Here is a 14,600-nt window from a genome sequence, read left to right as displayed (position 1 = left end):
ATGAGTCAAACATTAAACCCAAGTTTGATGCAAAGACAAAGAAGACGGATTAAGAATTAGAGTAAAACCTTGATAATGAATCGTCGTCTCAGCTCCCGGTTGACTCGTCATCGGAGAAGCTAAAGTCGCAAAGAAAGGAGAGAGAGAATGAGATTATCCAAAAAATGGCGATGGAGGACGAGAAAGCATTTAATGACGCGAGTATTGGAAATGAACCTGTCGAGGAAAATAATGATGAGGGTGTCTCAAAAGAAGTTGGGGGCATAGACTTAGGTTCTCTTATTAAATACCCTATGATTGTTGGCCAGGAAACTCCTACAAAACCTGAATAGGCGGGAGTGAATATTGAGATGGCTGATCAGGAGAAGTTATGTGGGGAGTTGGTATTTCAATCTGGGACAATTAAATCTAAGGATTGGGCATATAAGGCTGAGCGCATTGTAGGTCGGGCAAGCCTTGGTTCAAAAGTTGTGGAGAATTTCATAGGAAATTAGAGGATCCAGCGGATGAGCATCCCATAACTATTTCCTCCTGGGATGAAGACTTCAATGGGTTGATGAATAATTAGTTTTGTGATGATATGTGCATGGACTAAAGTCAACATTTTGACGGGGATGACCCACAAGGTTTCTTTAGAGAACTGAAGTATGGGTGGGGGAAAACAGGAGAATAGAAAAGTATGGATCGATGCTAAACATGCAAGATTGTGTTCTGTCAAAATCTGATCGAGAAAAGAGGGATAAGGTGCTGAAAAGACAGAAGGTACAGGAAAAAGATATAGAGTCATCGGAGTTCTTGGGTCGGTCTCTGTCTAACTTGGATATTGGAAAAAATGGCAAATATAAAAGAAAGGAGCAGAAAGAACAATCAGCTTGGGAAAAAATTGGGTATCCAGATTATTGGAGAAGAATCTGCGATATTAAAAGAACTGGCAGCATTAGAGGCTGTTTAAACTTGTTTTTTCTTTATCAATCGTGAACGGAGGTAGATGCTTGAATATGGGTACGTGTCGAGCTTAAAGGGATTTGAGTATGAGTGTTTTTCAGAAGGGATTTGGATAGAATGAGGATCATCAGTTTGAACATTAGAGGCTTAGGTGCTGAAACTAAGTCATTGGCACTTGGTTACTGTTGACAAATTACATAGTGGATATATTTCTGGTTCAAGAAATGAAGATGGAGGCGGTGTTGGAGGTTGATATTCAAAGATTCTGGTTAGATGATGATTTTTAGTTTTAAAGAGGTAAATGCGATTGAACGATTAGGTGGGCTAGCGGTTGTGTGTAACAATATGTTGTTTGTGGTGGAAAAATCACAAACAAATCATAGGTTTATATATGTATTGGGTAAGTGGATCAACCTAGCTCTAAATATGTCAATCGTTTGTTTTTGCTCCGAACGGTGTTTCAGAACAAATCGAATTATGGAATGAACTATGCATTTTGAGAAGTATGGATCCAAATGTGTGGATAGTTGCTGGAGATTTTAATGTTGTTCGGAGTAGGAGCGAGAGACGTAGAGGTATGGGGTCGATTGTCGGGTGTAAGGAGTTTAATGAGGTCATTGCCAATTGCAAGTTAGTCGATCTTACGATGAGAGATAAGAAATTTACATGGTATGGTCCAGCGAACAGGAGTTGTAGTCTGGATCGATTTCTATTAGACGAGAAATGGTTCTTCGGAGGTGGCAATTTTGAACAATTTGGTCTAAAATGGATTGTGTCAGACCATGCGTCGCTAATGCTTGTATCCGACAATGTGGACTGGGGCCCTAAACCATTTAAAATTTTCAATGGGTTGCTCAACAAAACGGACTGAAAAAGTTGATAAAGGAAACTCTTAGGAAACATAGGGAACATGTCGGATTTGATGTTGAAAATGAGATGAGTGAAATGTGCGATGAAAAGTTGGAATGTGAAGTCTTGTGAAGATTTTATTTCGAAGGTAAAGAATTTAGAGATTAAAGTGAACTAGTTAGAAGAAAAGGACAATGTCTCCGGATTAAGCGCCCAAGATCAATTGAAGCTGGAAATTTTCAAGGAGTTATGGGAAGCGTTGAGAGTCCAAGAAGTGATGTCGAGAAAAAAATCACGTATTAGATGGTTAGCTCTTGGTGACTCGAATACTTTATTTTTTCAGAAAGCAGTGAAGTTTTGCTCCTGTAAAAACAAGATGGTCGGCTTGCGAATTAAAAATAAGTGGATTAACGAGTGGAACAAATTAAATTGGGTCTTGTTCGAACATTTCAAGAGACACTCTGATTCCCAAAGCCGAGACTGGGGAGCTAATTTTCAGTTGGATTTCAAAACCTATCTCATTCAAAGGCAAAATTACTGGAAGTACCTTTCTCAATGGAGGAAATAAAAACTGCAGTTTGGTCATGTGAAGGATCAAAAGCTCTGGGCCTGATGGATTTAAGTTACATTTTTTAAGAAATGTTGGGAAGAATTGAAAGCAAATCTTATGGGGTTGATGTTCACGTTTCTTAAACACATGCAAGCTACCGGAGAAACTTAATGCATTTTTATTATGTTGATTCCAAAGATTCAGAACCCGACTTTGGTGTCCGGTTATAGATCGATAAGCCTAATAGGCTCGATTTATAAAATTATGGCGGAAGTGTTAGCGAGATGGCTAAAGATCGTATTGGATGTGTTGATCGGTGACACTCAGTGTGTATTCATTGCGGGAAGACAAATAACAGATGGAATACTGGCAGAAAATGAGATTATTTACTCTATGTTTGAGGTTAGTTCGGAGAGTGTGGTAGTTGTGCTGATGCTAGACTTCTCTAAGGCATATGACTGCGTGAGGTGGGAAATTCTAATGATGGTTTTGGAAAAGCTAGGATTCAGTAGGTTGTCGAGAAGATGGATTTGGGCTTGTGTATCCTCAGCTAGCATCTCAGTGTTAGTTAACGGATCCCCTACAACGGAGTTTCGAATAAGGAGAGGGCTCTAGCAAGGAGTCCCGTTGTCACCGTTCCTGTTTATCATTATGAAAAAGGTTCTACATCACTTTTTTTATCAAGGCAGAGATGTTGGGTGAGATTAAAGGCATTGAAAATGTTATTCCCCACCAGTCATTTACTCATTTACAATTTGTGAACGACACAATTATTTTCATGAAACCAAAAATGTAGTTTTTAGTGATTATTAGACGAATATTGAGGTTTTGAGGTTTGCTCGGGCTTAGTATAAACTTTAGTAAATCATGCATTGTAGGAATAAAGTTGGATTCTACTTTGGTTACCGATTTTTCCAAATGTTGTCGATGTAAGGTGGGTTTATTACCTTTCTCATATATGGGTCTTCCTTTAGGAGCAGACCCATGGAAAATTAAAACATGGGATCCAATCATTGAATGGTTCCAGGTGAAGTTGGCTGGGTAGAAGATAAACCCACTCTCGTTTGATAGGAAAGTAACACTAATTAATTTTATGTCCCTTTTCGAAGTCCCAAAGCTGGTGATATAGAAGTTAGAAAACATTAGAAGGAATTTTTTATGGGATAGCTCACCGGGGAAGAAAAAGCTAGTACTGGTAAGTTGGAGTAAGATGTGTCTTTCCCGTTCTAAAGGGGGAGCAGGGGTGATAAATCTTAGAGCAAAGAATGAAGCTCTATTGACCAAATGGGATGGAGGTTTAATGTGGAGAAACAAGCATTATGCCACAGAGTAATCTCCTCAAAGTATGGTAATCCCTCTGATAATGAGCTGTTAAATTCTTCCATTGTAAAAAATATGTCTATTGTATGGAAAGGCATTGTTAGGAATTGGTCAAAGGAGAGCATGAGTAGGTGAATGAGATCAGATGCTTTTCGATGGGTTGTAGGTGATGGTAAACTTATTCTTCTTTAGATTGACGTTTGATGTGGTGATGAACAGTTGAGATGTACTTTTCCTAGACTTTTCAGGCTAACAAGAGAGAAACAGGTTGTTGTGGGATAGGTGATTGGTGGTGAGGATGCAGGTGGTTTTGGTTGCTCATCGGCTTTTAGTAGAGCACTACTTGACCGTGAATGAGACATGGTAGATGCTTTGAAGGCGTTATTCCAGGATTGTAAGATGGTGGAGGGAAAAAGTGATAGGATTGTTTGGAAACATGACGAAGATTGATATTTTTAGGTGAAGAAATTATCACAACTAATTATTGATGCAGATATGGAGGATCCGCAATTTGACTTTGACAAGGTATAGAAATTTCTCATCCCTCCAAAGGTAAAAAATTTCCTTTGGATGTTGATAATTGGTAGAGTGCCAACAAAAGTTTTCATCAAGAATCGGGGTATTGAAGTAGAAGGAATGAACGCCACTTGCGGATGGTGTGATGTTTGATTGGAGGATGTTGATCACCTTTTTGTGGGCAACAATCTCTCAAGATGTTAAGGTGGGATTGAGTGAGTGTGGTGGGGTTCTCAAATCTCCATCCAGTGCGATACGGGAGTTTTTCTCTTTCCCTGGACTGGCCATGTTGCTGGTGGTTCCAATGTCCTTGCAATAAATTTAGCATTGTCCATCGTTGAAGAAGCCAGTTTTGGGGAGATGAAGTGCTTGGTGGTGAACTCTACTTCTAAAGTTATTTTTTTGGATTACTAACCCCTTCTCTTGTTCAGAGGCTTTTTGGTTCATGTTTAGGGATATTGATGTTAGATTAAGCGGTTTGAATTATGTCTTGACTGGTTAACTTTCTCGGGTTTGTTTAGGTTTGAATCGTGTAAAGCTTGATGGTGATTGATAAGTTATTTTTTCCTTGTTCAAGAGTGTGATTAATGGTAGGTTCGGGGAGAAGTGGTGGGGGTTATATTACATATAATTTTGAGGTGGGTCCAATGTAAGTTGAGTGACAACTGTCATTTTCGATGTCAAAATAAATTTCATTCTTCTCGGATAATAAATAAAGGAAAATTCGTAGCATAGAGAAGAAAGGGTCGATTCCACAGGGACTTGGAAAATTATAAGTTTCTCCTCGATTTATTTATGTCTGGCATGATATAGTGAATGAAGGGGGTTTTGGTTAAATGAGAAATAGTAAAAATAAATAAAAACAATTTGAGTAAAAATAAGAGAATAAAGTTTGTGAATAAATACGGTAAAAATAGCCTCAAGCCTTGCTTTAACTCAATTTCCTCTTGATCATCGAATTAGATTTTCCCTTCAGGATTCACGTCGGTTACTTTGTCTACAAGGGCAATCCCCGTGACTCTACCTTGTATACCGAATACCCAAGGCAATCTTTGATTTCGGCTTCGGAAATTGATTCTAACAACATCAATTTTTGTAGATCAATTACCGTTTGAGTTCATGGCGACCGACTCGGATTGTTTCTTCAATAACCGTCAATTCTGATCTCAATTATTTCTTGGCGAAGCCATCTTGCCAATTGTGTTCCCAGGAAGTCAAATTGCTTTCTATAAGTCGAATCTTCCTCCCACACATTTAATCGCAACAACCTCTTGGCCAAAGTCAATCTTTGATTTTGAAAACTGTTTTGATTTTGAAAAATAAGCGCAGAGATTGAGAGAGATATTCCGAATATATTAAGGGTCTGTTTCAATTCTCCTATTGGAATTGAGTCATTGCATCAGCTCTCGGGTTATAAAAAATTTAGCTAAGCATGACAAAAGTCATACTTAGCATATTAAAAACAAAACTTGAAAATAAAAGAAAAATGGAAAGAACTTGAAAAGTAAAAAGAGAAAGCTTTTATAAAACTAGAGAGAAAAGAAGAATGTAATTTGAGTGATGAGTTTAGGCTTACCCCAAGTGGGTATTTATAGTCTCTCAAAGCCTAAGGATAAAAAAAGAAAAGAAAATAAAATAATCGTAAATATAATTGTTTAATTTAAATTCAAACTTAAAACTAGTCTCCTAATGCAACTCTACTCATCCATCTTCTAGAAGGTGTGCGGAGGAAGTCTTCTAGAAACCGTGACTGATTGGACCTTCTAAAAATCGCCACGTTAGACTGCGTCGTGCCCAGAGTCGTGCCCATGTCTCCAGCCGTGACCAAATAATAAAAAAAAGCAGAATGCGCCCATTTTATCACTAATTCTGGAAAGTAAGGACCTGCACGAAAATAGACATAACACAACCAAATCAACAGCAATAAATCCACAAAATCGAAGAAATAACGAGCAAAGATTAACGATTTTGAACACTCATCAAATTCCCCCTCACTTGTCTCATGCTTGTTCTCAAATATGATTAATCAAATCAATAAAAAATTTCATTTACCATTCTTTGTCAAGTTTCACATTCGAGGAAGCAAGGTAAAGACCAAAATAACTATTCAAGTCAAGAAATCAATCAATTGAACATCATCAATTGGAACAAATCAAGTGTGATTGTAATATCCATTCATTCATTAATCTCAATGCTTATAACTCAACACCTATCGGGATTCACTCAAATCACTCAATGTGTTTGGGGGTAAAGAAATGCTCAATGTCAGAACCGACACGATATTACCATAGGCCTGCAAGTAAATCAAATCTCCACTACTAATAAGAACAAGATGAATAAATCATAGGATCTTTTATTTGTTGTAACGGGGCTTAAGTAAAGGTGGGGAAAAGGCAAAATATATGGTTAATTATTCAAGTCAATGAACTAACAAATAATAATTTCAACTCCATCAAAACATTGAGCATAACAAGATAAAAAGACGACATATCAAACAACAAATTTCCTTTCGAACTGCATTTTTCTCATAATGCCTCTCAAAGCCTAAGGATAAACAAAGAAAATAAAATAAAATAATCATAAAGATAATTGTTTAATTTAAATTCAAACTAGTCTCCTAATGCAACTCTGCTCGTCCATCTTCCAGAAGGCATGCGGAGGAAGTCTTCTAGAAACCGTCGCTGACTGGACCTTATAGAAACCGCCACGTCAGACTGCGTCGTGCCCATGTCTCCAGCCATGACCAAATAATAAAAAAATACAGAATAGGCCTTTTTATATCTAATTCTGAAAAGTAAGGACCTGCACGAAAATAGACATAACACAACCAAATCAGCAACAATAAGTCCACAAAATCGAAGAAATAATGAGCACAGATTAACGATTTTGAACACTCATCATTGAGTCTATTATACTGTTGTTTATGGCTATGGTGTTGCTTATTTGGTTGCAAAGTACTCAGTTTTGGAGGTACTACTTTCAATGTATTGTTTTGTTGAAGAGGTAATCGCTTTGTTTTGCTTTTTTGTAACTGTTTTTGTCTTGTTCAAGTTTGGTTACCCTGCTCTGCGTAAGTTTGGTGCTATATGGGTGGCCTCATATTGTATGTCTGGTTTGGTACAGCGTTTTCGGTTGTTCGATTATTGTATTGGGTCTTTTATGTTTTCTCTTTGTTTTTACTCTCTTCGAAGTGTATTTTTCGTGACTTGGTGTTTTGTACTCTTTCCCTCATTTGGCTTAGGAGGATTTTTAATGAGGCATTACACCAAGTAAATTCATATTCATATTAATAAAACCATTTTTTCGATAAAAAAAATATTATTCCATACAAGGCCAAATTGAATATTATATATACAATACAGAGCTATATGTTACGCATTTGAACCAAAGTAGTAGGTTAGATATACATAGATGGGGAAGTTTTCATTGACTTTGATTATTTTGATTGTAGATTCAAAGATGGTGGCACAGGGAAGGGGACCTATCGCTCATTGGCCTTGCGATAGTGATGTGCCTTGTCAAACTAATTGTGCAGCTTATTTCGGCTGCCCCAAGTGTGGTTGCGGTCCTGATCACTATTGTCAATGCCTTCTTTCCCCAAAATTTTCATTATCTTAAAATCTAAATATTTTCAGCTAATAAATCACTATAATATCCTTTGTAAGTGCAATAAATATTCTCGCAATGTAGTTAATTATTATTATTATTTTTATTATTATTGAGATTAATTAGACTTTTCTTCTTTTCCTTATGATTTTAATGTAGCCTTGCCAATCTCTTTTTCTTTTCTATCTAGTTTTTTTTTATGGATGTGATTTTGAAGACGTAGGGATAATTTTAGATACTGTGTCTCCCTGACTGATCGATATACGATCACTCAAATTCCTTAGTGTTAGTCAGATTCAGCTTGTGTTTTGTCCGACTAAAGCAAATATTCTTTTCGTGGTGCCAGAACTGGAGGGAAGCAAAGCATCTGTTCTACATCGAATGAAGAACACAATCAGAGTTTGAGTAACCAATTAGTCGTGGATTAATCTATTCATGAAACCATTATGATTAGGTGTGTTTTCAATTCGTGCAAAGATTTGAATGCTAAATTTCATAGTCCATTTTAGATCTTGTAATGTTATATATATAATTTAATAGTCCATTTTATGATTAATTTATATTGTATCATCATTAGTAATATCATGCACAATTCAATCTTATTTAGTGCTGTGCAATGAAACCGAGAAAACTGAAAAATCGACATGAATCGAGTATAACAGTTCGGTTCGGGTTTACCTTTAAATGGTTCGGTTTCGGGTTGATTTAAAGAATCAATTTGGTTCGGTTCAGTTCGGTTTAGGTTTTCCATATGGAACCCACTTGTTCCATATTGAACCGAATAGACAATTTTTTTTTTGAATTTATAGTTTCAAGTGAATTTTTCATTGAAAAACCGACGAACTGAACCAAACCGAAAAAATTGAATTACTGAACCAAATCGAACCAAAAAAATCAGTTTCACATAATTCGGTTTTTTAACCATTCGGTTTAGGTTTAAAATTTAAAAACTGTTTCTTTCGGTTCGGTTCAAGTGTTAGTAAAAAAACGGAACCAAACCGAACCGAATACACCCCTTATTTTATTATCAATCGTAATTATATCTTTTTGGTCATTTATCATTGTGGTGAATCATACTCTCTTTTTATTTTCAAATTCGTTATGCTCGCGAACATAAACTCTGCTTTGTTTCTCTGAACCTTTGTGACAATACGTGCCTTATTTAACATGAAATCTTTATTTTTCTTGATTCAATAAAGATGTTTTTGTTGGTAGCATCGTAATTTTGCCAAGAAGGTGGAGATACTAACGGTATCGCCTGAAATTGTTAAACATGTAGAACATAAAATTAGCAGCCTTTCTCTGTCCTTTCATCAAAATGTTAGTGCTCTTGCAAATTTTCATACTTCTGATAAATACTTTATTTGGTTAATAGTTTCCTTTTAAATTGAACCTTAATTGTTGGTTTTTGTGGCTTATTTGTTCGTTTTGATTCATTTTCTGTGCATGACACTAAATTCTGGAAATTGCACTAAAAGGACAAACTTTTGTAGGTTTTTTTATTTTCGGAATCAAAGTTGGATTAGTGAACATGACTTTGGGCATGACGTATCTGACATGGCGATGAAGTTAGCACATTCTAGAAGGTCCAGTCACGCTTGTAAAATAATGAATGGATCAACCGCACGTTTCTACAATTCGGATTTGAATTAAACTCATGTTTTAGGACATTATTTTAAATATTATATTTTATCTTATCTTTGCTTTAGGTATTTTAGTTTAAATAGTTTTAAGTATTTTCATTAGGATTTATTTCTATATTTTAGGAATTATCTTTACCTTGTTTTTAGGATTTTGAAGGCTATAAATACCCTCTCAGGGTAAGCCTACAAACATATCTCTATACAATTGAGAATTTACTATTATTTTTCTTTCTAGTTTTATAAAGTTTTCTCTTCATTTTTCAAGTTTTCATTTTTTTAATTTAAGTTTTATTTTCAAATATGCTAAGTATGACTTTGTTCATGCTTAGCTAATTTTCTTTTAAGCCGAAAGCTAAAGCGATGAATCATTTCCAAACGTGAGAATTGTAAGGCACTTAAATTGCTTCAGATATCTTTATATTTTCTGGGCTTATTTTCAAATCAAAACAATTTTCAAAACCAAAAAGTCGACGTTGGTCTGGATGTTGTTATGGTTAACGTGTGAGGAATGATGGGCTTATTGAAGCACATTCGACTTCCTGGGAACACACTTAGAAAAATTGTTTGCTAAGAGGAAACTGAGATCGAAACCAGTTATTGTTGAAACAACATAATCCGAGTCAGCAGTTTTTTGAGCCCCAACGTTTTTTAGATCTACACCATTGTTGTTTCTTATATTCACAAACCTATATTAAAGATTGCACTTGGGTATTCGGTATATAAATCATAGTCACAAGGATTTGTCCTCGTAGACAAGTAACCGGCGTGAATCCTAAAGTAATGATCTATTTCAATGATCCGAGAAAACTGAGTCAAAGCTGAAAGCCTGAGGCTATTTTTTATAATAAGTCTTCTTTTTAAACTCTAATTACTATTTTATTCTTTTTATATTATTTGTCTTTATCTTATTTTTAAACAGTCTTTCAAAATCCCCTATTTTATCTTATTCTTATTTCACCTTTATTTATTTTTTAATCTTGAATTTCATCCATATCCAAACTCTTTTGTTCAAAAACAAAAAGATAAGTAAATCAGAAACTGAATAGTCTCTGTGGGATCGACCCTTACTTTCCACTTGCTATATTTGCTTTATATTTCTTTTGTGATTAAGGAATTATTTTGACGCGAAAATGACACAAGTCAAATTGGCACCGTTTCCATGGACTAACGACAAGTACTGATTTATTTTTCTTTGTTTTTGATTTATGACGATAAAAAACCCATGATAATTAGTATATCTTGACCCGGAGATCGAAGCACGAGCACGAAGAATCCACGCAAAAAAGCTTCGAGAAAAAAAGAAAAAGATAAGAAGCATAAGATCAAAGTTCAGAAATGGAATCAAATCGGAAGACAAACTCTGAAGCAGACGCTTATAACAAATATCAAATCCTGATGGTAAAAGAAGGAAAACAAATGATCCGAGAGCTAGCCTCAACTTCTGTCACTCAGACGCCATTATGCATCACTTTTCCTAATGCCATGACTCCATTTCAATTAAAGACGAGACTTATTCATCTTCTTCCCACTTTCCACGACCTTCCCAATGAAAATCCACACAAACACTTAATGGAATTCCACATGGTTTGCACTACCATGAAACCACAACGAGTTACCAAAGATAAAATTAAATTGAGAGCTTTCCCTTTCTCTTTAGCTGGCTTGGCTAAAGATTGGTTATTTTATTTACCTCCAAATTCAATCATGGGCTGAAATGAGTCAAAATTTTCTTGACAGGTTCTTCCCAACGGCTAAAGCAAGTGAGCTACGAAGGAGCATTCTATTCATTAAGCAAAAGACCGAAGAAAGTCTTTATGATTATCGGGAATGATTTAAAAAGCTTTTTGCAAGTTGTCTGCAACACGGATTAAATGAGCAAACGTTACTTTAATACTTTCCAGGTCCTACATAGAGACCATACAACCCATATAGCAACACTTATAATCCGGGATGGCGAGACCACCCAAATTTCAGCTATGCGCCAAATCAAAGGCCAACTTATCAACCAAGACCTCCTCCTCAACATCAAACGCGAAAGTCATCATTGGAGGAAATTACAGAAAAGTTCACAATTTCACAAGAAAAGTGGGTTACATCTCAGGAAAAGCTAGTTGCATCACAGGAAAAATTCCAAAGCCGAACCAAAACACGTTTTCAAGAGTTGGATAAACAAGTGAGCTGACTGGCTCAAATTGTGGGGAAATTGGAATCACAAGGAAGACTACCTTCTCAAACGAAGTTAAATCCGAGAGAGAAGTTAGTGCCATCACACTCTGAAGTGGAACAATCATCTCACCCAAATTTCCAGAAGAAAAAGTTGCACATTTTGGAGAACAAGAAGAAACGCCACCTTCATGAAAACAAGGTACATCTAACACACACCCTCCTTCTTCTTCTCATGAAATCGCACCACCCTTCCCATAAAGATTATTAAAGCGTGATAAAAGAACTGAAAAAAAGAGAGATCTTATATGTGTTCCAAAAAGTTCAAGTTAACATACCTCTTCTTGAAGTAATTCTACAAGTACCAAGGTATGCTCAATTTTTAAAGGAGCTTTTCACTACAAAGAGGAAATTAATGGAGCATGAAAAGGTAAATTTGGGAGAACATGCTTCTGCAAATTTTCAATGAAAGCTTCCACCAAAGATGAAGGACCAAGGTATATTCGCTATCCCTTATAAAATAGGTAATTTTAAAATTAAACGTGCAATGTGTGACTTAGGAGCTTCAATTAACATTATGACATTTTCTATTTATAAAATGATTACTAATGAGCCTTTGAATAAGACGGGACTAACAATACAGTTGGTTGATCGGTCTGTGATATATCCATTGGGAATGATGGAAAATGTCTTAGTGAAGGTCGATGTAATATTTTTGCATGTAGATTTCTATGTCATTGACATGAAACATGACAGGTCGGATACTTATTCCGAAGTACTCTTAGGCCGACCCTTCCTAAGCACCGCACATACAAAGATCGATGTTAGAAGTGGTATACTAACAATGAATTTGATGTTGAGATCATTGAATTTGATGTTTACAAAGCAATGAAATACCTGGATCGAGTTGAAATAATTAATTTTGTTGATATTTTAGATCATTTAATTGATGAATATATTGAATATAATTTTTCTTATAATCTTTCCAGGGATCTTGAACTTTGTCACAAAGAGGAAAAATGAGTTTGAAAATATTTATTCAATCAATTCTTATTTATTTTTACTTTCATCTAAAACTAAAATTTTACATATTTTGTAGGCACCTGAGGTAGAATTAAAGCAGTTACCGGAACACTTGAAGTATGCCTTTTTAGGCGAAAATGGAACCTTACCAGTGATCATCTCAAATAAATTATCCGAGGGAGAAGAGGAAGTTTTGGTAACAGTGTTACATTCACACAAAGAAGCCATAGTATGGACCATTACCGAAATTAAAGGATTAAGTACCTTGACTTGCATTCACAAGATCAAAATCGAAGGAGTAAAGCCGTCACGAGAAGGACAACGTCGATTAAATCCACCAATGATGGAAATAGTAAAGAAGAAAATTCAAAAACTTCTTGATGTTGACGTAGTCTATCCGATATCAGATAGTAATTAGGTAAGTCCAATTCATGCGGTTCCCGTTCCCAAGAAAACGGGTGTCACAGTGGTCGAAAATCAAGAAGTGGAGTTAGTGCTAACAAGAGTTCAAAATGGTTGGCAAGTTTGTATTGATCACAGGAAGTTGAACTTTCTTACTAAAAAAGATCATTTCCCTCTTCCCTTTATAGACCAAATGATTGAAAGATTAGCTGGGAAAACTCATTATTGTTTCCTTGATGGTTTTTCAGTTTTTTCCCAAATTCCAGTAGCGCTAAAAGATTAAGAAAAAATAACTTTTACTTGTCTCTTCAGTACATTTTCATATAGACGAATGCCCTTTGGCCTTTGTAATGCACCTTCCAAATATGCATGTTGAGTATATTTTCTAACTTTGTGGAAAAAGGCATCGAAGTTTTTATGGATGATTTCACGGTTTACGGTAATTCTTTTCGAGAATATCTTGATAATTTAACTAATTTGCTTAAAAGATGCATAGAATATAACCTTGTTTAAACTATGAAAAATGCCATTTAATGGTTGATAAAGGGTTAATTTTAGGTCATATTGTTTCCTTAAAAGGGATTACGGTTGATAAAGCTAAAAAAAATATTATATGCACACTTCCTTACCCCACAACTATGAGGGAAATTCATTCTTTTATTGGCCATGCATGATTTTACCATAGGATTATTAAATACTTTTCGAAGATAGCACAACCTTTTTGCAATCTTCTCCAAAAGGATCAAGACTTTTATTTTGATTCAAAATGCAAGGTTTGTTTCGATTCATTAAAGGAAAAAAGCATATTTCAGTGCCAATTGTTCACCCGCCATATTGGAATTACCCCTTTGAACTTATAAGTGACGCATCAGATACTAGCGTTGGAACCTTTCTCGGCCAAAAAATAGGGAAAGAGCCTCATGTCATAGCCTATGCATCTCGAACTTTAGACTTGTCTCATAAAAATTATTCAACTAAAGAAAAATAACATTTTGCTATAATTTTTGCTTTAGAAAAATTTAGATCTTATTTGTTTGACGCTAAAATTATTGTTTTTTCTGATCATACAGCTTTAAGGTATTTGATGAGCAAAAAGGAAGCAAAACCGAAGCTTATTCGATGGATCATACTTTTACAAAAGTTTAACTTGGAAATAAAAGACAAAAGGGATGCGAAAATCAGGTAGCGGATCACTTGAGTCGAATTCCCCTTTCCACATCTGACCCACCACTTAGATAATAATTTCCTGAAGAAAAACTAATGGTGGTGAAAAGCATAACTCCATGGTTTACGGATATGGTCAATTATTTGGCCATAGGTAAGTTACCATTAGATTTAGTGAGAGATAAAATCATTGGAATTAAATGAGAATCCCGATATTATATTTAGGATGATCCTTATTTATTGGAAGCACTTCTCGGATCAGGTAATTCGACGATGTATTGCCAAAAATGAGGTAAATTAAATTTTACAATTTTGTCATTCTTACTCTTGTGGTGGTCATTTTAGGCCCAAACGTACAACCCATAAAATTCTTGAGTGTGGTTTCTTTTGGCCTCACATATTTTGGGATTCTTATTTGT

The 14,600-nt window shown here is 35.5% G+C and overlaps 1 protein-coding gene across 1 annotated transcript; it reads left to right on the top strand.

Annotated features, from left to right (window-relative positions):
* Positions 1-2,608: 2,608 nt before the first annotated feature.
* LOC120155723 lies at positions 2,609-2,959 on the top strand. The gene has a single exon (XM_039167208.1). The coding sequence runs from the start codon at positions 2,609-2,611 to the stop codon at positions 2,957-2,959; it is 351 nt and encodes a 116-aa protein (XP_039023139.1).
* The last annotated feature ends 11,641 nt before the right edge of the window (positions 2,960-14,600 follow it).

The sequence above is a fragment of the Hibiscus syriacus genome, unplaced genomic scaffold, assembly GCF_006381635.1.
Source record: "Hibiscus syriacus cultivar Baekdansim isolate YM2019G1 unplaced genomic scaffold, ASM638163v2 tig00111206_pilon, whole genome shotgun sequence".
NCBI lineage: Eukaryota > Viridiplantae > Streptophyta > Magnoliopsida > Malvales > Malvaceae > Hibiscus > Hibiscus syriacus.
This window is presented reverse-complemented; position numbering and strand designations above follow the sequence as displayed.

Bases quoted from the DNA above. Each gene is read 5' to 3' on its own strand.
- LOC120155723 (XM_039167208.1), top strand. From the start codon at position 2,609: ATGGCGGAAGTGTTAGCGAGATGGCTAAAGATCGTATTGGATGTGTTG.